The sequence below is a fragment of the Peromyscus eremicus genome, chromosome 17, assembly GCF_949786415.1.
Source record: "Peromyscus eremicus chromosome 17, PerEre_H2_v1, whole genome shotgun sequence".
Lineage (NCBI taxonomy): Eukaryota > Metazoa > Chordata > Mammalia > Rodentia > Cricetidae > Peromyscus > Peromyscus eremicus.
This window is the reverse complement of record NC_081433.1, coordinates 30,098,873-30,121,671: the sequence shown is the minus strand read 5'-3', so window position 1 is coordinate 30,121,671 and position 22,799 is coordinate 30,098,873. Positions and strand designations below refer to the sequence as shown.

General features: G+C 40.5%; 1 protein-coding gene across 3 annotated transcripts in view; it reads right to left on the bottom strand.

The window, feature by feature from the left end:
* The window catches only part of Tusc3 (tumor suppressor candidate 3), a 169,715-nt gene extending 149,614 nt beyond the window's left edge, over positions 1-20,101 (bottom strand). For all 3 annotated transcript variants that reach the window (XR_009374832.1, XM_059244216.1, XM_059244217.1), the window contains exon 1: positions 19,737-20,101. Coding sequence is in view for 2 of the 3 variants with exons in the window: in XM_059244216.1 (XP_059100199.1) it covers positions 19,737-19,874 (138 nt within the window). In the remaining variant the exon portion in view is untranslated. The remainder of the gene's footprint in view (positions 1-19,736) is intronic.
* Between the last annotated feature and the right edge of the window lie 2,698 nt (positions 20,102-22,799).

Here is a 22,799-nt window from a genome sequence, read left to right as displayed (position 1 = left end):
CTGCATCAACCACACTCGAGCTATTTCCACCTCAAGACATGTCAAAACATCTTAGCAGTGCATTTTGATGTTAATAATGACTTAAGAAATACTACATTTATGGAATGAAATGGAATAAAGGCAGAGAAAGAAAACAAGGTCAGATTCATTGCCAGTTGGCACGTGTCATCTTTAAGACACTTAAGACACTCCAGTATTAATTCTATCATCTGACAGATGCACAATGTGTCTCTAAGAGGCTTTCTAATGCCATGATTTCCAGGATGCTAAAGAAAGGAGCTCATCAGGCCACCTTGTCCAATAAAACACACTTTAGCAGAAAAGGAACAGATTGTCACCAACTAATGGACTCACAGCAGAGCTCTGCACACATCTTTCACAAACTTTGATATCTTGCTTTAATACAAAAGCTTTCTTTAGGAAATTCAGATGGAAGCTTTGATGATAAATTCAAATAACTGTCTAATTGAAATGTTTAAATTTTAAAAATGAGAGAACTCTCAAAATCTGAAATCAATGATCTTAATTGCTGTGTCATTTAATACATATTTTAACAAATAAAACAGACTTCTGATTCACTTTTACAATTCTGCCTTCAATTGAAAAATCCATTTCAATCTTAGACAGTAATAATGTCGTTGTTATTATTACTATTATTATTATTTTGGATTTCGAGGCAGGGTTTCTCCAGTAATGTTATTTTTTGAAAGTATAAACATAAAATTTTTATCAGTAATGATATTAACACATACCTCCTTATCTATTAGGTGGTTTGATAATGCTTGCTAGGTTTGAAGATGCTTGCTAGATGTCTAACACCATTAAATAATACTAACCTCCAAATTACTACTTGTTGTCCTGTACATTCATACTGATAATATGTTTAGTTTATAAATTAGGTACAGTGAGAACTCAGCCATAACTGGTAAAATCAGAACAATTAGAACAGAGATACTATAATAAAAGCTCTGTGGATGTTACCTCCTCGCCCTTCCTCTTTCTCTCTCCCTCTTCCCTGCCCCAACCATCTGTCTACATCTGTTTCCTATGACCTAACAACTTCAACAGCTAGTAAATGACTGGCTAGTGAGAGCCATGTACAGTGTGGATATACATATACTGTGTGGATGTACATATACAGTGTGGATATACATATACACGTACACTGTGGATCACATACATATACAGTGTGAATATACATATATAGTGTGAATACACAGGACAAAGGGAAAACCCACATCATGAGAAAGAAGTAGGACCATGAGAGACGCTACTCAGACAGCACACAATTTAAAACTATGGGTTACTTACAGCTAAATTTTCCACATAATATATATTTGAACTACGGTTGAACATGAGCAACTGAAACCATATAAGACAACAATGAAAGAAAAGTAGAAGCACTGCATTATCTCAGGAAGTATTTTTGAAATAAAACATATACCATTCTCTTATAGTAAACATATATATATTAAATATATATATATACATGAATACATGACATATCTAAATTATTTAATATTTAAACTAGTTCCATGAAAAAAATTCCATTCTACTTGGAAGTTTGAATATCATTACAAAGTAAAATCAAATACTTTCAGTTTACAAATACTTTAACAACACTGTCCACTTACATATGTTCCATTATTTATACAATTTAAATGGCAATGTGGTGTTTTAAAAAAAAAACTTAATGCGTGTACTGGGTACTTTGTTTCATTTTGGTTTTCTGCAACACTACAAACAGACCCAAAGATATTCCCCCATCCTCTTTTTACTTAAAAAACACTGAAACTTGGGGGCAGGGTCTCTCTAAGTTGCCTAGGTTGGCCCAGGAGTCACTCTAGCTCAGGCAGGCCTTAGACAGTTGATCCTCCTGCCTCACCCTCCACAGTTAACTGGTATTACTAATCTACTTGGCAGGCCTAGGCCTATTAATTTTAAAAGTAATCTCAAAACTAAAATTTCCTAAAAAATGAACTCAAGAAACATTCCAATAAAAAACAAAGTACTCCCCAGGCAGTAAGTAACCTTACCCAAGTTAAGCTATCTTTTCTTTCAAAATAGCCTGATGATGTAATAACAAGAGGGTAGTTAATCTCTCAGGAGTCTTCCCACATAACTGAGAGGTTGGAGTAGAACAGGTTTCTGAGGTTTTAAACTGGCTACACCTTCTGTTTTCCCAGAGTGTAACAGCTACCTTAAAATAAAGTTTGGGGGCTGAGACACTGCACAGGGCTTAGGAGCACTGTGTTGACCCCTGAGACCCTGAGTTCAGATCCCAGAAGCACACAAGTAACAAGTGGGCATGGGTCTCACGGACAGCTGCACCCGAGCACTGATGAAGGCAGAGACAGGACTGCGGGGTGTGCTAGATGCAAGACAAGCAGAAAAACTTCAAGCTTCCGCTTTAGGGAGAGACCCTGCCTCAAAAGAGCATATACACTACACACATACATACCACATGCATGCACGCACACACACTCATCAAAACAAATTCACTTCCCTGAAACAGTATAAATTCAGATATGTTAGACCAACAGGACAATCGTAACCATAAAATGAGAACCACTCACTGAAACAACCATGGGCCAAGATCCTAACTGTGACCCTTTGTAAGGCACGTTACCAAAGAGTTATCAAAATTATATTAAAAAAAAATTCTAGAATGACTTCGAGAAATAAAATACCAGGAAAAGAAAGAAGGAAAAAGAAAGAAAAAAGAAACAGACATGCTTAAAATTCCCTAAGGAAAGGCCGAGTGTGACAGTCCCTTCTCAACTCTACCTTCCACAGTGAAGGTAACTGCCTTTCCCTCTCCTGTAAGAGACTATCAACAGTGTCGAGATGGCATGCTGTGGAGAAGTGGTGCTCCAAGTCATGTCTGCACGTCTCTCACAGCTTTATTTTGAAATATCTGTAAATAATTATTTGCATAAAAGCTTCCAAAGCAGGGCTTCCCTCTGAGTCAAGAGCACAGACTCTTTCCTTACCAGAATGATGGAGCTGTGGCTCCTGCAGCGCCCAGCTGAAGAGGTTTAAAGTGGCTCACTCCACAGTCAGCCTAAGCCCAGGGTTTCCCGCTGTGAGAAGAGACTACTGAGTAAGTGGTGTGTTGAGGTTCACCTGTGTGTTGTGTCCTGGGTAAAGTATTACCTTCAACCCCTTTTGGCTCACTGTCTCCCTGGCAGCAGAATCCACACAAGTGCAGGCAGCCAATCCAGGGCTTCTACCACACTCCTTCAATATAGCTGCTCAAGTGCTGCAGACACAGTCCTAAAGCTGGCAATTACTCTAACAGACAGCAGTGCTGCTGACAGAATAATCCTAAACCCCTCTGGGGTAAACAGACAGCATGCCAAGAAAAATATACCATACAATCCTAAAGCAATATAACCAATGAAGAAACAAAAATAAATAAATGAAACACATGCTAAAATAACAGAGAATGAACGGAAAGCAAAGTCTGCCAACGGTTTAATAGAAATAAAACATAAGATCGCAAAGCTACTGTGAACAGTCAGCTGGCTTCATACTGTACCTCCCGATCCCCAGAGATTCACACATACAGTCACTCTCTCCTTCAAGTCTAAAAAGCACAGAGAGGGACGGTTAATTAGGAACCGCTTTGGTGTTAATTCTGAACTCAGTGGCACAGTTGCTAGGGTCCTGATTTAGAGGAAATCACCCTAATCTATACAACACTTGAATTTACTTAGCTCATCTGCAAAACTAACTCACACTGAGGTGCATGGTGAGATAATACAAAATAATTAGAGTATGGCATATTGTGGGAAGTATGTTGCGCATACCAATAATAAGTAAATTATTACATGCTTTAATAAAAGCTATACAATTACATGTTTTAAAATTACCCCTGTGATGGTTCATCTTGACTGTCAACTTGACAAAATTCCCAATCACCATGGAAACCAGTTTCTGGTATGCTGTAAGTGATTGCCTAGATTAGGTTAACTGTGGGAAGACACTTGGTAAGTCTGAGTGGTACTATTCCACAGGCTAGGATTCCAATCGAATAAAAAGAAGAAAGGTGAGCATAATCAGTAACTGCCCTCTGCCTCCTGAGTAGAGACACAAAGGAGCAGCTGCCTCCTGTTCCTCCTGCATACATTCCCTGCCATGATGCACTGTATTCCCCACACTGTAAGCTAAAGTAAGCTTTACTTTGGTCTTGTACTTTATCACAGCAACAAGACAAGTAACTAGTATAATTTACAAAATAAGGAAGGCAGGCAGGCATAAACCCCTTTACATTTATATAGCTTTATATGTTATAAACATAGTCACGGCATATTCAAACCAAGGAATACATTCTTTCATCTTCTATCAAGCCTCATCAGGAAGATCAGTCATCATTCAATGGCGTAAGTTCACACACACACACACACACACACACACACACACACACACACACACTGAACTATAAGACTATTGTTTTAACACTAGAAAAACAGTAAAATTTATGCTAATGTGTTCTAGAACATAAATTACCTTGGGAAAAGGAAACATGATGTGCTGAACCAGACTTTCCCTATCCTGCAAGAGGAACCCAGGGATGGGATGAGCAGTGCGTGAGTAACGCTGACACAGGCAACTTTTCTTAAACTGGGGATGCTCTGGAGAGTTCTTTTTAACCACTGTGTTGTACACATAATCCAAAAACTCATCTTTACAAATAACTGTATATAAAGTTTAATTTAATTTTGAATGGAAATAAATTGCTTCTTAGTTAATGAAAAGGCAGAAGTGGTATAATACAAGTGTAAAAAATAATACTAAGTTCAAGAACTGCAGAAATCAGCAGCAGGAATGCAATCAGCATAAGACACCGCCCCTGCTCTGTGCGACCTGAGCAACAAACCACACACATCAGCGACACAGAGAAGCATCTTATAAAACTACACTAACTCTGCAGTGAAATTACTCAGATATGTACATTCACTGCAAAGCCCTTTCCTGCCGCTTATGTCAGTCACCAGATCTCACAGCTACCCCAGGAACAGCCTCACCTTACTTCAGTTATCTCAGCAAAATTATTAAACATATCCTCTCTTTTACTCTCAAGTGTCCTGGTTTGAACGATAAATTACACAGTCGTCTTCCTTCTAAATAGCTGGCTCCTTCTGGCTATAAGCTATTAACTTTGCCCTCATCCAGATGTCAGGATAATTATATAGATATTCTGAGATAAGTTAAATAAACTTTATGTGTATATATTATGTGACTTCATTAGCATTACGCTACAATTTGTTATCTCAAATTCATATGCGGATTTTCCTCTGATTCTCACTTTAATTAGTCTACACTAACAGGGTATATATATTTTCTATGAAAATAAATTGCCTGTATATTTTCCAGCAGAGACTGTGGAAAATGATACAAATGGAAACAGAAGAGTGACTGAAGAATTAAGCTGCTTATCTGTCTTACAGTACTCTCTAACATAATACAAAAGCATCTCAGAGACATTTCCGCAGTAGCAAGAGTGCAAACAATTTGTCTCTCATAGTCTTAATCCACTAGCACTAGTTTTAGAACTATGTCAGTCACTCAAGGTTGCTCCTGAGTGTAATCCCAGCACTTAGGAGACTGGAGTGAGAGGACTGGCTCAGAGTCAAGGCCAGCTTAGGCTCCACCAGTGAGCTGCACACCAGCCTGCGCTACAGTGTATGGGCTGCTACCACAAAAACAAACAAACAAACAACTATCATTAAACTTTTATTTCTCTAATTTTGCTCAATCAATATGCAAGTAATCACACAAAAAGAGACTTGCCAGAATTATCGGATCTAAAGTAGGTCTGCCCAGCAGCACTTATTTAATAGTTACATCTTCTTGCATAAATACAGAAAACAGCCAAAATGTTTAGCCAGAAAGCCAAGAGGCTAAAGCCTGAAATGGAACATGAAGATGTGGTGTGCTGGCTAGTTGTATACATCAACCTGACATGAGCTGGAGTCATCTGAGAGGAAGGAATTATTTCTTAATTAGTGGTACATGTGGAAGGGCCCAGCCCATTGTGGGCGGTGCCATCACTGGCTGGTGGTCCTGGGTAAGAGCAAGGCAGTAAGCATCACTCCTCAATGGTGTATCCATCAGCATCTAACTCCAGTTCCTGCCTATTTGAATTCCTGCCCTGACTTTCTTCAGTGATGGACTGTGATATGGAAGTGTAAGGAAAATAAGCCTTTTCCTCCCTAGGTTGTTTTGATCATAGTGTTTCATCACCACAGCAGTAACCTGAACTAAGACATGAGGAAATAAAGAACAAAGGGACCTCCACTGACAAAATCTAAGAAAAGCTTATCCAAACTTCCACATCAGACTCCAAGGAGTTTCGTGTTTTGAATATCATATTCTTATTGAAAAATAAAAGAAACTACAAATACATATGTTCATATTTATCAATGGGCCTGGAATTACAAGGCATATAAACCCAACTCAATCTAGTTTGATAGGGGTATGGTAGTTCACAAAACAAGGAAGCAGAGCTGAAGCTGGGTTCAGGGGTGTCTAGACTTGACGGCTGCTGTCTTACTCCCCTAGCTACACTGACGGAGCACAACTCTGCTGTACCTCATTTATGTTCTAGCCACACCTGAAACAGAGTGGCACAGACTAATACCAAGTACTCACTGAATGAACGACAAACGCTTTTTCCATTCTGCTTAGCTTCTATACAGCAGTTTTCTATGCCAGAAGTGATAGAGAATGGAAGAGTACATCCTTCCTATTTCATAAGCCAATTAGCAAGGCCATCTACTGGCTATTTCCATTTCGACCATCTCTCCTCCTCCCCTTCTCTCCTCCTCCCCTTCTCTCTCTCTCTCTCTCTCTCTCTCTCTCTCTCTCTCACACACACACACACACACACACACACACACAAATTTAAGTACTATATATATATATACTATAATATTATTATATATTATATATTATAGTATATATATAATTATATATACTATTATATATATAATATATATATATATAATATATATATACAAACTCAAAATGTGTATGGACACTCAAAACCTGTTCATGTAAGACACACAAAGGACGGACTTCTTATAAAAAGTACTCTGTGCCTGAACAAACATGCATCTTTATTCCCCTATTATCTAATCAATCAATCAATCATGTAACACATTTTTTTTGGTAACTGCTATACTTAACTAAAAACATATTTAAGAAAATGACAGAAAATTGCTCAAATTAAACACAAAGCAAATGATAAGAGAGCATCTGACAGCATTATAATAATTAACATAGGAAAAGGGAAAAACAGCAAGAATGAATATGCTGTGTGCTTCAGAAGAGAATATGGGTATTACGCAAGCCCCCAGAAAGGCTGGTGAAAACACAAGTATCTGTTCAGAGATGACTTTAGAAGGATACACATTGACTGCAAATATAGTCAATAGTACAACACTTGCCAAGTGTAAATGTGAGACCACGATTCAATACCCATATAAAAACCAAATATGCCACCTGCACCTAGAATCATGTTCTAAAATCTAACATACACACAATAACTGAAAATACCCTACTCTATTCTCATACAATTTCACTGAAAAATAATCACCAAAAAAAAAGCTATCAGCTTTATTTATTCTTTGTTGATTTCCAAAAATCATGGAAGTTTATAATTACAATTTCAAAACCATGACCAATTATGAGCTGGAGAGAAGGCTCAGCAGTTAGGAGTATTTGCTATTTTTCCACAGGAATCAAGTTTGCTTCTCAGCAAAGCACCCAGGTCAGACAGTAATTCTGTCATCAGGAGATCTGGCACCCTCTTCCGGTCTCTGCTGGAACCCATAAGCATGTGGCATCTACACAATCCACCCTACACACACCCATACATAAATACATAAATCAAATATTTTTTAAATAGCTATGAGAATAGTTATAAGAATATGATCAGCTAAAGATGTAATTTTGATGTCTTTTTACAAAGACAATCCAAAGCCTTTTTTATTTTTCACTATGAAATATTGTTAGTCCTTTAAATTACATTTCTAAGCAGTTCTCTTACAAAGCACTATTTCAAGAAAAGGGAACCTAGTATATTTGAGGAACAGTTAACTAGTCCTTTAATATTAAGTGAATAAGTACCTAACTTAGGGCACAATAGCAAGGTTCCATGAAAGATTGGAAGAAAAAAAGTTCTATAAAACATTCACTGGACTGTGCTCAGCAGGGTTAAGTTAATGATTACAAAGTTGAGCCATATGTATAGTGAAAAAGATGTTATCTTCAATCCTGTTTGGAAAGTAAAATGAAACTTAAGTAATATTTCCTAGACAGTATTTCACGGTAGGATTAGCCACTGAAATTTGCTCCTAACCCACAGAAACATTCTTTTACATGCTGTGATAAAAATATTCTAGCAATACAATTTCTGTATCTCATGTAAGAAGGGGATATCCATTAAATAGTTATTGAGTCCCATGCTTTAGTTTAGACATACTAAAGAGCACATTGTAGGCAAATCCTCCCCTAAGTGTTCAAACAATACCTGTTCTGACAATGTCATCCAGAGAAGACACTATGCTATTAAGTCAGTTTGGAGGCTTAGTAGCTTTTTTTAAGTTAATTTATTTATTTTCAGTGGCTTTTAATAAATACTAGACAAAGGTGAGTGTTCTCCATGTACAGTATCTCCCGAGATGCACAAGCAGGGAAAATGTACTACTCTAAAGTGAGCATACTTAAATACACAGAAGAGGTGGGACTTGTCATAGTGTTTTATTTTAATAAGCTACCTAAGTAAGAAACTGAATATTCTCCCCAGTGCCTCCAAAGAACAAACTCTACAGACAGTTATTTGGTCAGTGAGGCTGAGTTTTTCACATCTCACCTCTAGGACTGTGAAACAGTAACTTGTCATTGTTCGGAGCCATAAAAATGTGGCACTTTGCATTAGGAAACAAATACAAAACTCAACCGGACTTGTGTGTGTCCCTTCTACATTCCTAGTCTCACGGGCACACTAACACTGAAACTCAGAGGAAGCCTTTAATGCAATACAGGTGAGACCTTGCACCAGCAGTGGACGGGAATGGTGAAGGGGAGGTCTCATGTACTAGGCAGACAAGGAAATGTCATCTAGCTTGTGCCTATAAAGAGAAAACTGATAATGATAATTATCTTTGGCACATGATTAAGACAATTTAGGATAAAAAATATATATAATGCAGTATATTGAATGAAATGATAAGCCACAGCAGGAAAATGACATGAGAGGTCTTTCTCTACAACTGTTCATAACATGTTCACATAGTCATTGTCCATGCACAAACACTGGTTACTAAAAAGACATAAGCTCGGGGGCTGGAGAAATGGCTCAGTGGTTAAGAGCACTGGCTGCTCTTTCAGAGGAACCGGGTTCAATTCCCAGCACCCATGTGGAAGTTGACAACTGTCTATAACTCCAGTTCTAGGGGATCCAACACCCTCAAAGAGTATATACAGGCAAAAACACCACATTAGATAGATAGATAGATAGATAGATAGATAGATAGATAGATAGATAGATAGATAGATAAATTTAGAAAAGAAAAGCATATATCTGCATCCACTATCTCTCTCTGGAGAGCAGTAGGAGAAAAGAAGGAAAATAGGAACAAAGTCAGGGACCCTTCCTTCCATCGAGCCTCCTGTAACAATGTCACCCCATGAAGATCAGTCAAAAATCACCATCTGTGAAAAAGTCCCCTCCTCCAATCAAACACCAAATCTGAGGTCATCATGACTGTGGACATCCAAGGCCCCCAGGCCGTAACAAATATAAATATACTTCTACTGCTTTGAAGCTAGTTTCCACTGTCCAGGGGTCCCAATCGACTGAGGCACTGCCACATACGTGTAAGAAAGCCGACTATCTGAAAGCAGCCCTGACCACTACATCTCTTTCTTTCTAAGACTAATGCGCCTCTTCAACAGGCATTTCTTCATCCCACCCTTTGTCACCTGATTCCATCAATGTTCTCTTCTTTTCAGCTTCTTTCCCAGCTACCATCTGCTAAATTCTGCTCCCATTCAGAGCAAAATTGCTTGCTGCCTTGCTCTCTTCTCCTCTCAGCCTACTTATTCACTAGCTGGATGCATACTGATCCCTACAATAAAACTGATCTTGCTAAATCCAAAGGACATTTTTTAACTATACAGCAGCCACCACTCATTGGAAATTTGTCCTTGAAATATTCTCTTTTGTGACATTTAAGCTCAGGCAGGGTTCTTTCTAGCTCTCTAGCAGTACAGTCTTTGGTCTTCCACGTGGATAATATTGGTACAACACCAAAATACTAGCATGTTTCAGGATTTGGTATTAAGTCTTCAATTATCAACAACCATGAATTCATTAACAATTATGCTAATGATTTCTAAATCCATTTTATCATCAACTCAAGTTCCACATATATTCTACTGTCACCAAACATGCAGCTTTGACTTTCACAAAAGCATCTCACAAATTATAACTGAACACATTATCTTCCTTTCCATTTACTAATTCAGGAAACATAATTGTGCTTTAATCAAAAGCTAGAATCACCATTCTTGACTCCTCCCTTACCCCACACAATCAATTACCAAGTGCTGTCTTGTCTGGTTCCTAAACAGCTCTGCAATCCATCTTTATTTTTATTTCCTTACTTCACTGCCACAACCAAGTTCAAGTCAACACTACCTCATACTTTTGCAATACCTCTCGAGAGGCTACTGTTACTTTTTCTAATCTCGCATCCCCATCAAAGTTATTCTCCACATCATACTCAGAGAAACACTTCTAAACATAAACTTCACCTCCAAAATACAAAACCCTACCAGTCTTTCTACTGATTTTTAGAATGAAGCTGTATACTTTTACATAGCCCATGGGTTCTCCGGGACTTGACCCCAAGCCTCTACTCTAATCTCAAGCCATGATTCCTCCATATGGTGCTTATTAGTCTTATGAACTACTTCAAGTTCTTCAAATCTGCTATTCTATTCGTTGTCATATTTTGAGCCCTTTGTCAATGCTTTTTTCCTTCCATTTGCCTGGCGCGCTCCCCCTCTTCACTAGCTTACACCCCTTGGGTATCTGCTCTGTTTTCCGCTTACCCTATTTCTTAGTTTGCTTTTCTGTTGCTGTGATTAAACACTAACCAAACCAACTTGGGGAGGCAAGGTGGCATTTAAACTTAGAGTTTACAGTCCCTTAGGAAGGGAAGTCAAGGAAGGAGCCTAGAGGCAGGAACTGAAGCAGAGAAGACAAAGGAGCGCTGCTTACGACCTAGCTTCCTCTTTAAGAGAGGTTTTAAGTGTATATTTTGCATAAGCCTATTTCAAATGTGAGCCAGAAGAACATATGATCATTGTTGAGCTAGTGAGATGGCTCAATTCTTTTTTTAGATATGATCTTGTTAAAATATACATGTATCTAGCCCGGTGGTGGTGGTGCACGCCTTTAATCCCAGCACTCGGGAGGCAGAGCCAGGCAAATCTCTGTGAGTTCAAGGCCAGCCTGGGCTACCAAGTGAGTTCCAGGAGAGGCGCAAAGCTACACAGAGAAACCCTGTCTCGAAAAACCAAAAAAAAAAAAAAAAGTATATATATATATATATATATATATATATATATATATATATATACATACATACATACATGTATCTGTGTCTTGGGTAGGTTGGATTGCTATACCAAGCTATCACATATGAAGTTCTTAGTTTGCTTTCTATTGCTGAGATAAAACATGAGGACCAAAAGCAACTTGTGGAGAAGTTGTTTTTTTCAATCTTACAGTTTACTGTCCCCCTGGAGGCAGGAGCTGCAGCTTACTGGCTTGTTCCTTCTGGTTTACTAGGCCAACTTTCTGTATGCACCCCAAGAAATCAGACCAGAGGTGGCACCACCCACAGTGGGGCTGGACTCCACTCCAACAACATCCATCATTAATCACGAAAATGTCCTCAGATTTGCCTACAGGCAATCCGGATGGAGGTATTTTCTCAATTGACATTCCTCTTCTCAGATAGCTCTAGTCAAGTTGGTGGGGAGGGACCAACCAAGACACAGAAATCTGGAAATCCAACACCAGGTGCCAATGTGGTCAGGTTCTGGTGCGGATTCTCTTCAGCTGGCCGACTGGTCTGCCTTCTTAACACTGCATGGCAAAGAGAGCAGGAGCTCTCTGCAGTCTCTTTCATGGAAAGTCTCTGAAGAGTGACTGAAAAGTCAGCACCTAATCACTGACCACCAACTCCATCTCTGTAACTATCACATTCGGGTCAGGATTGAAACCGTGAGTTCTAGAGGGCAGGAGCACTCACTCACTGCATACTCTAAGTGAGGGCACAATAGAGGTTCTCTGCTCTGCTGCTACTATCAATCATTTCCTAGCATAATTTAAGACTGTTCTCAACTCCCAATTTGTTACATTCAGCACAGTATACTATGGTATTTGTTCATTATTTTAACAGATTCCTCAGTTTATAACCAATTGTGTACCGTCTTTAAATTTTGTCACAAAACTCTTACAGATAAAAGAAGTGACTTGCCAATGCTTGGCTCCATCTCCAGAGAAGATTCTGTACAGATAGAAACCAATCACTAGGAAAGCCAACTTAAGCTTCTGAATAACATTTTGAAACTTTAATTATTTGATCTAAGTATCTGTGTGTTTATATATCTGTATAAAGGCATGCTACTTTAAAGAAACTATTCATAAATCCATGTATAAATCCCCAGGGGCACTACACTCAAAACTCAGGATGAGAATGACCATGGTACATTATACAAGTAACTGGATAAAAATCGAGTTCTTGAATATAGATCATTTAATTTCCATTCAAATAGAACTATTGACAGCAAGAAGAAACCAGAAAGACCAGACCAGAGAAAAAAAGGAAGGCTCGCTTTTAGATTTGCTCAATGCCAGATGCCCCAGATCTTGGCCAAAATATATAAATAAAAACTAACTGGATACCAGTAAAAATTTCACCCACTGGTAATGTACACACACAACAATAAATATGTGTTTTTCATCATCAACCTGTTTTCTAACAGGCACTGCATTATTACTCCTACACTTAATCAAAGGAAAATTCTCTATCTTAGTGGGATTGCCATGGTGCTTCAAGGGATTCTTATGGAAATAAGAACATGCAAAAATAATGTAGTATCAGTCACAACGAATAACAGCTCAAATCCAAGACCAGTGAACATTCATGGCTACAAAGAGCAAAGAAACAAGAAGGTTAAAAGCAATCTATGAGACTGCACATGAAGTAGATATGTGGCTGTGGAAGAAAACACCCCCCCAATGATCCCTTTTGACAAAGCTTCTACCTCTAATTCTTTTCTTCAAGGGATTCTGTAGAAGGACAGGAGGTCCAGGTGCTGGCAGATAAGCACTTAGAGAAACCAGAATTGATACACACAGGAGCTTTTTCCTTCAACAGAAGAAACTGATACCTCTTCCCTAGAAGGCTGGAGTGGATGTTGTTTGATAACCTGGTGATCTTCTGCTAGCCTATGGAGCCAGCCCTCATCTGAATCTCAAAAAACCTGAGCACTGCTTCTCAGTCAATAGAACCCATTCTTATGCTTATTACAAACCCTTCCTCCCTAAACCTTTATGCTGGGCACAATTTCTCTGTCAACAGAACCCATTCTGGTGGAAAAGGTCACGGGTGCTTTGCTAAAGAGATGTACTTTGCAAGGGAGTTCTGATACCTGGATCCCTTAAGCTTTGTTGTGAAAATTGTCACCAGGAAACTTTTTTCCATAGTTTTACTGTGTTTAAATATGTAAAAAAATAAACCTTTTGGTACCAGACTCCACAAGTTTGAGCCAGCACTGGCTAAATCATGCTGAACTGAGTTTCATTCTTACCTCACACAGATAGCTCCCCTGCTAACAGTTGTGCTGGCCAGGGCCCCCACCGTTTTCTACATAACCTGTGAGTAGAGATACAGATTGACTTGGTTTTGGACTATCTTTTCAAGAATGCTTGTACAGTATAGCCATGATGGAGCGTGCACTCTGGAAGGAGGGGGAGAGGCGAGGAGAAGTTATTTTCAAGCTTAATGAAGATAATATTTCACTCTAAAACAAAGGTTAAATAGACCCACTGCTTTCTTCAAAAGATTTGGGTTCCTTAACCTCAAGGTTCCTTTCCTGCACTGCACCTCACTACAGGAGTGAGCAACCTCTTTGGACAATCCTCCCCATGTTATCCTCTGTCAAATGAAGGTGAAGCAACCAGTACAAATGGTGACACCCTGACTCAAATCTTCTGAAAAGGGAAGCAAGTTCATGCAATAGACTACAAAATACTACTGTTGTGAGTCATAAACTCACATGTACTAGAGTCCTGGGATAATAATGTGCCACAGGAAGGACAGATAAGGGTGACCCCTCAGGGTCCACAGGTAGCAGAAAAGAGACACTAGGCTGAGTTGCAGACGCAGCACTGTTGAAGAGCTCCCTGTAGCTACAGGGATATTTCCTAGAGACCCACGAAGAGTCAAGGCAGCAACAGTAGCTGGTGAAGCAGCAGCAGAGACAGCCAAAGAAGCAAGGGAGGTCACAACTCAAGAGCCACATCGAAAGAGGTAGATGAACAGTTCCAGAGAGCAACTATGACAAGAATAGGGAAATTAAGGGAAGAGGAGGCCAAAAGGCAGAGGCTAGAGGAGAGAAGACTGTAAGGAAGAAAAGCCACAGGACTGGTGAAAGGACCAAGCAGATGTCATAACAGGCTGCTCAGTCTTCTCTCAGAGATCAGGCCTCAACTTCAGTTTCCTGAGACTGAGCAAGCAGTCTCTGGGAGGGCAGTGAACAAAAGACATAGTCCTTGCAGTAGCTCCCTTTGTGCACATACTCTGCTCAAAGTTCAGCCAGATGTTTACTGTCTGGGACCCCTCACCAACTTAGAGTTATGTGAATGAGTCAAGGACAGAGCCTAGACCACTGAGCCAGCCCCCACAGTCAGTATGTGCTAGGCCAGCCAGCCCCCATGGCAACTCAAGGACAAAGCCTGGGACTTGTGCCAGACTGCCTCCAAAATGATAATTGTAACCCCCAACCAGTAAATTCAAAGGTTACATACCCTCACCCAACTAAAAGAGAACAGAGATAAAAATAAACCAATCCGAGTTGCACCCGTGCCAAACCCCCCAACTGCCCTGAAGGGCTTGTGCTTTTTGCCTTTAAAAAACTAGCCTCACAAAGAAAGAGCAACTCCTCCCTGCCTCACTATATTGGGTGTAGGAACGAGTTCCCTGTCTAGACTTGTATCTATAGAATAAACCTTGCTGTTGCATTCTGGACATCCACGGTCTTCGGTGGTCTCTTTGGGGTCATGATCTGGGTGTAACACTGGAAACTAGAAAGGCTCCTGGAAGCTTACAAGCTTAAGAGCCTAAGAGTCTTAGGGATGATAGGCCAAGGATGTGTTAACACTGGCTACAATCAAGGACCTGAGAAATCCTAACACAGTAGGCCCAGAAATGCCAACACTAGCAGCTGTCAAGAAGCTACTACTCAGACATCCACAAGACCTGTAACATTTATAGGCTGGTGGGGTCTCAGAATTCTGGGCCTACTCAAGAGCTGTAACACCATGGGTTTGATTGTTACTGTCACTGCGGTCCATAGCTGCTCACTGCTATCAAATACCACCAATGACAAAACACAAAACTGTCAGACAAGCACTGGAAGAGCTTTCCCTCACAGACCCAGTGTTCCTATATCCATAGAGCAAACAGACCACAGCAGCTGATGAGAACAGAAATCATTCGGTGCTGTGACGCAAGAACTGCATGTCTTTCACCATCAGCTCTGAAACGGTGGCAGGACGCATAATCGGTTTGGGCTATTCAAGATAAGGCCTGTTGTTTTTAATCAGCCTTCAACATGCTATCAGATAACAGCTAAATTAAATCAGACATCTTGACACGTGTGGGCAGCAGCCTGTTATTTACTACATAGTTTTGAAAGCTGTACTATAGTCACAAACTGTTTCCTCTACTTCAGTTCTAGGCTTCAAATATACTAATTACCAACATTCAGTAAAACATTAAAGTCTCTCACAGAAGAACCATTAGAACAACTGGAGATTATTATACATTCCCATGTAAATACTCTTTACAATTAATGGCACAGACATACATAAAAGACAATGGAAATGTTTTGATTAGGACAGGTGAAAAAAATTGGTCCTCTCTCAGAAAATACCTATGAGCTATGCAGGCTTTCACACTGCATGTTTGCTATCACCTACATATTGCAGCCTATTAATGAGTCACATTGTGAGCAGCTGCGATAAATTATTCTAACAGACACTTCCAATGTTTGGCAAGTCACTAAGTCTACTGGAAAGCACTTTAAAGCATCTTTCGACATAATCAGAAGAAGTCATCAAAAATTAAAAACAATTCTTCTTTTTTTTTTTTTTTTTTTTTTTTTTTTGGTTTTTCGAGACAGGGTTTCTCTGTGTAGCTTTGCGCCTTTCCTGGAACTCGCTTTGGAGACCAGGCTGGCCTTGAACTCACAGAGATACGCCTGCCTCTGCCTCCCAAGTGCTGGGACTAAAGGCGTGCGCCGCCACCGCCCGGCTAAAAACAATTCTAAATGAAGGTGATTAACTGGTAAGTGTTAATGATGTAAGAAAACAAGAAACTGCAAATTTTCCCACAAAGTCCTATCACCTAGCATGACAAGGGTTCAAAAGTTTATTCATAATGGCTATATTCAATGTAATTAAGGGAAATAACTATAATAATCTTCTATCCCCTCTAGCTACTCAGTGATTTATCTTGGGTATAATCTTCAACAGAAAATATAACAAAACTCATTTTAAGGAATGTAAATGTCATTTTATGAAGAAATGTGTACAAACATGCATACACACAGGTGTACACAAACATACACCAATCTCTGGACGATACTAACGTGTGTGATGGAAAAGCAGGGCACTCTGACAACCTGAGAACTTTAGATTTCAAGTGTTTTGTAATATAGTAATTTATTACAGAGCCTATTAATTTATTACAGAGCCTATTACCATTTATTTTTGTAGAGTTTAAGAAAATTTTAAAAATTAAAAATAAAATTTTTAAAAAAGAAAAATTTTAACTCTCATTTTGGAACCCCATCATATTAATGCTTGCCTTTATATAAGCATCACACGGTAGTAGCTAATATTGTTTTCACTTGCTAGTATGTGTGAGGCACTGTAGTGGCCACTTTATACAGTCTTCGCCTCATTTTCCTAAGGTGGAAGTTCTTGGTGTCTGGATTTGAAAATAAGCACTCTAAACTTCAAGGTTAAGTGCTTGCCAGCTGTCTAATCAGAGATCCAGTTCCAACTGGACCATCTGTCTGCGACTCAAAAATCCATAAAAATTGTTGCTGTCATAATCCACATTAAAAGCAAACACCACACATTTTCCCAGTTTAACTTCAGACTGTAACATGGCTTCCCACCTAAAAGAGAAAGCATGTTCACGCCAAGCTGCTACTCTGACATACATGTCAGTAACATCTACTTTAAATTATGTTCCAACAGCTATGCTTTCTGATTCAATGTTATAGGATCTTATACTGGTAACTGGGTTCTTAGGCTAGGAAAGATGAAAAAAACAAAGATATCTACTGGAAACAACATTGAACTACTATTTCTCATCATTTCCAACAAAGTATGTTTTTCTTCCAGAATTAGAAGAGATCAAAGTTTGTGAACTAAATATCATTCAAGACACTTCAAGAGTTTAATCTCCTCTCTATTTTCTTTACATACACTAGCGTTCCCTGTAATATCACCGTAGAGTATTGGTTCTCTTTCTTATGACGAGGGTAATTTGGGAAGACATCCCTTTTCAATCTTGAATCATGTTTTTTCCCCATCTTTATATTTGTGTGTCTGTGCATGTACATGTGCCAAAGACCATGTGTGAAGGTCAGAGGACCGTTTACAGGAGTCGGTGTTCTCCTCCATGAGAGTTCCAGAATGGAATTCATTCAAGTCATCAGGCTTGATGGCACAGGCCTCCACCTGCTGAGCCATCTCAGCGCCTCCTAATCTCTTCCTTTTCCAAAACAGGTCCTCTGAGTATTTTAAGGATTTTTAAGGGAAGCAAATATGCACTGTAAGCTTAATTATTTAATTATAGTAAGTTTCCCAACATTTTACATATTGAAATGGCCTCAAGATTGGAGATGCTAAGGACCTATGAGCCTGTAAACTTCCTACTGTGTCCCCGTACAACTTACAGTGGTCCTGGTCACATTCTTAAGAGCAAAAACATCACAAATGCCACGAAGTTCCTCATCCATTTCTATTACCCTCTGCTTTGTATACAATCCCACCCACCCACCCACCCCAGAAAAATGCCTGCTGCAAACCTCTGACCTTACTCATGGACTGAACTTAAAAATCTTGAAAATATGCCACAAGAGAGAAAGTGCTAGAAGACCTCATTTGTGTTGGAAGTGCAAATTTAGCTGTGGTGCTTCTCCAAACTCTTACCAAAACACCAAGAACTCGGTATGCCCAACTTTTCATGCAAAGAAAATTTCAAAGGGGAGGGCAGTTCTTGGTACCCAGGTTGTTTCAAGCAAAGGTAAAGAGAGGGTACTGTTAAAGAGCACCAGTTGTTCTTCCTGAAGACCTGGGTTCGATTGCCAATACCCACCAGCTGCGACTCCAGTTCTAGGGGATCAGATGTCAGAAGTCTCCTGGGACACCAGGACCCCAAGTGGTGCACAGACATGCATGCAGACAAAACACACACATAACATTTAAAAAAAATTTTTTTTTAATTAATGATGAGAAGGACTTACTGTTTACCTGTGAAATTATAGTTTTATTCACTCTCTACCTTACTAAGGGAATTCTGGTAATAAATTGAATCAGAGTCATATTATGAGCCCCATGTATACTTGTGTGATTTCAACAGTAAAAACTACCTTCCTCCATATATAAAAAGCACTCTTATCAAACTGATCTACAATTAGAAACTCTAGTCACAATTCCACAATCAATTGTTTTTGTGAAGCGACTAGACCAGATTTCCACATTAATCCTGCAAAACTGAGTTCACAAATAACTCTACAACGCATTTAGATGCATCAAACCTCACCCTCAAAATAATGGTGGGATGAAAATGAAATCAGGAGACCCAAACTTCAGAAGTAAGTATAGAGTAAAAAATTGAAAAAAAAAAAAAAATTCGATTGTTCTCTCGATTACACACAGAGCTGAACACAGAAATAAGCATTTAGTTCCACAAAGGTATAATTAGGAATGCAGAATAACACATCCAATATGACGTCCTAACATAAACAAGAGAACTGAATAAGAGGTAAACGTTCCTCTGTGCTTACAAGTACTTCCAATGGGTATTTTCACACCCAGCATGTCAAGGAACTGCCAAAAGCCCGGCCTACACCTGAGGCTCAGTGCAGCCATGCATGGCCTCGGAGGCATGGGCTTTGAGTCCGACTTCAGCCCCCACTTCCTGGATGTAGGAATAGGGTCACCCTCAGCATCCACAGCCTGGGGCGCCCCAGGGACACGCCCAACCCGCTCCCGCCCACGTGGCTCCCGCCCCCGGGCGCCAGCGCCCACATCCCCGCTGCCTAGCAACGCGACGGGGCTTCCTAGCAACGCGGCCAGCTCCAGCCCGCCCCGGCCCTCAGGCGACCGCCCGCGGGATGCAATCTACCTCCTTTTTCTTCTGTCCGCCCCCGAGCTGGATGCAGAGCAGCAGCAGCAAGAGGAGGAAGGGAAAGCTGCCAGTAGGCAGGTAGCGCAACCGGCGGCCCGCCTGTCTCCTGCGTGAAGGAGCGGCCCTGGCACCCATGGCCGCAGGGCTGTGCCTCCTCCACGCGCGGTAGCCGTGCGCGCCCAGCTCCTACCGTGCCCGCGCCCGCCGGGCCGGGCCAGTCGCCAGTAGCCTCTTGGCCAAGGCCTCGGGGTGGCAGCGGCTTCTCCAGGGAGCTGGGTGGAGGCTAAGGACGCGGAGGAGGAGACTGACAGCGCATCCGGTTCACCGGGAGAGGGGACCGGGAATGGCGCGGGGATGGAGCAGGAAGTGGGCGTGGCGAGAAGGCGGCTCCCGTGCGCGCGCGTCGGACCTGCGCTCGCTATCAGGGTCTTCCTGTGTGCAAGCCAGCCAGGGGGACGAGAGCCCCTTGCATTCACCTCTGTGCAGAGTCTGAGGCCTCCACACACACACACTGGGGCTCAGGAGTGTGCAGTGAGCCTTTTCGTCCAAACTTCCACCTGCATCATGAGGCCATCCCACTGGCTTCTTGGTTCTCTAGCCGCCAGAAAGCTCCATTCCCATTGAGAAGTTGGGGACCCCCCTGTTCCTCTTCAGCCCCCTACCACACTTAACATACAGCTTAGTCTCCTGGATGCATAGAAAGTGCTCTACAGCTTTGCCTCGGTTTCTTCCACCCTCCATCAAGGGCCTTAGCACCCAACGTGGCTAAAAGCCATTCATTCACTATTCATGGAGTGTCAACATTGTTCTAGAGGCTTTCCGAGCAAAAATGCATAGAGCATAATTAATGCGCATGTACATCCATTGTTTTCCTCTACCTCAAGGTTTTTTTCACTTGTACAATAAACATCTTTGATAACCTGATGAAACCTAGAGACATCATTAAAAGTACTTTTAAATGAACATAATTATATATAAAGAATTATCAAGAAACCAATTATAATGCAATATTATTAACGTTAAAATAACTCACTTTTTCTGGCCAACAAATATTTGTATTTGGGAGGTATCAGACAACATTGTAGATATGAGAAACAACAGGCAATTACTAGACCTAACAAAAAGTCATGGGACTACAGTGACTTAGCCAGTAAGACAATCACATGAGATTTAAATAATGTCCTCATGTGCCATCTAACAGCAGTTTTAATTTAGTGATTTTCACATAGTGATCACAACATCCCATGTGAGCTGCAGCCACTGTGCTGTGATATGGCAAGGTCAATTCCCATTGAGAAGTCATAAATACTGCTGGTACTGCATAGTGTGGCTATCAGGAAAGTTCTAGTAAACATTTTTTGGGGAGATAAATTAACACTCAATAGTTATGTGGTACAGCTACAAAAGGGTGAAGCAGAAATCTGAACTCTGTCAGTTCAACCCTGTAACCATGCATATGTAACATCAACTCTTTAATTGTTTTATTTATGTTTATTTTATTCCAAACCATGCCTTTTCAGAAAGACCACCAAAAGTCCAGGCTCCTCCCGGAAGCTGCTAGCTGCCCACATGCCTACAGGGTATTTAAGCCCCCTCATTTGATTTCTCCTGTTCCCTTCCCCTGCCTCACCTCTGGGGGCTGGAAAGATCACCTGGGAGTGCCTTGCCCAATAAACCTGGTCTTTTTAATTCACTTTAATATGGCTTACTGCCTTGGCACAGAAACCTGATATTGGGGTATGAATACCTTTCAGCGGGCATCAAAGCACCTGGAACTGGAGTTACAGATGGTTGTAAGTCATGTAAGTGCTAGAAATTGAACAATGGACCACTGGAAGAGCAGCCAGTGCTCTTAACTACTGAGCCATCTCTCAACCCATCACCTTTTCCAGCTACAGGAGTTCATAAATGTCTCTTTTATATCTCTCAGCCTTTTGATTTTCCAAAATTCAGTGAGCATTCTGTTCATACTAATTAGTTCATGTTCTTTTATTTTGTTTTTTGGACAGGGTCTCACTCTATAGCCATGGTTATAACCAAGGCTAATCTTGAATCATAATCCTTTTGCCTCAACATAGGAGGTGCTCAGGACATACACATATACTCACCATGCCTGGATTGATCACTCTTTGTTAAAGAAAACTTTTAGACAAACTTAACAGTTGAGCATAAATAATTCATAATTCTGGCAGTACTTGGAACCAGAAAATTTTCAGAAAGCTAAGCTCCAAAAAGAAATAAGTTAAGTTAAAGCTGAGTAAGGCTATTACCTAATTGCCCAAAGCTATGCATTTGACTGTGTATGTGATCTGATATGAGATCGTTGTTGCATAACCCATCTGCAGGTTGATTGTGTGGCTATTGCCAGTGGTTTGAATATATACACAAAATATAGTGGTTTGAATAAGAATGGCCTGAATAGGTTCATATATTTGAATGCTTAGGAGGTTGGAAGAAATTGTTACTGGGGGTGGGCTTTAAGATTTCAAAGACCTTTCTAGGACCAGTTCTCTCTCTCTCTTCCTCTCTCTCTCTTCCTCTCCTCTCCTCTCCTCTCCTCTCCTCTCCTCTCCTCCCTCCCTAACTCCCTCCCTACCTGCCTCTCTCCCTCCCTACCCTGTCTCTTTATGTGGATCAGGATGTAGCTCTCAGCTACTGCTCCAGCATCTACCCCCATGCTGCCATGCTGCCTGCCATGATAATGGGCTCACCCTCTGAAACTGTAAGCAAGCCCCCAAATAAATGCTTTCACTTATTTGACTTGGCCATGGTGTCTCTTCACAGCAATAGAACAGTGACTAAGACAGAAGAAATGTTTGTGTCGTAAGAATGTGATTTCAGCAGATTTCCTCACCTCCTTTTGCTTTTACTCTCCTAAAAGAATAGCCCCTCACTTTCACCTTGAGGCATTAGAAAAGAGCCTTAAGTTTTGTCTATTTAGGGACAAGAGGAAATGTATAATTGACAGCAAATTCTCATCCACAATCTAAATATACTCAATATGTTCAAAATCCATTATTCCACCCTTCATCTCCCAAATAGGGCTTAGTTACTTTGCAG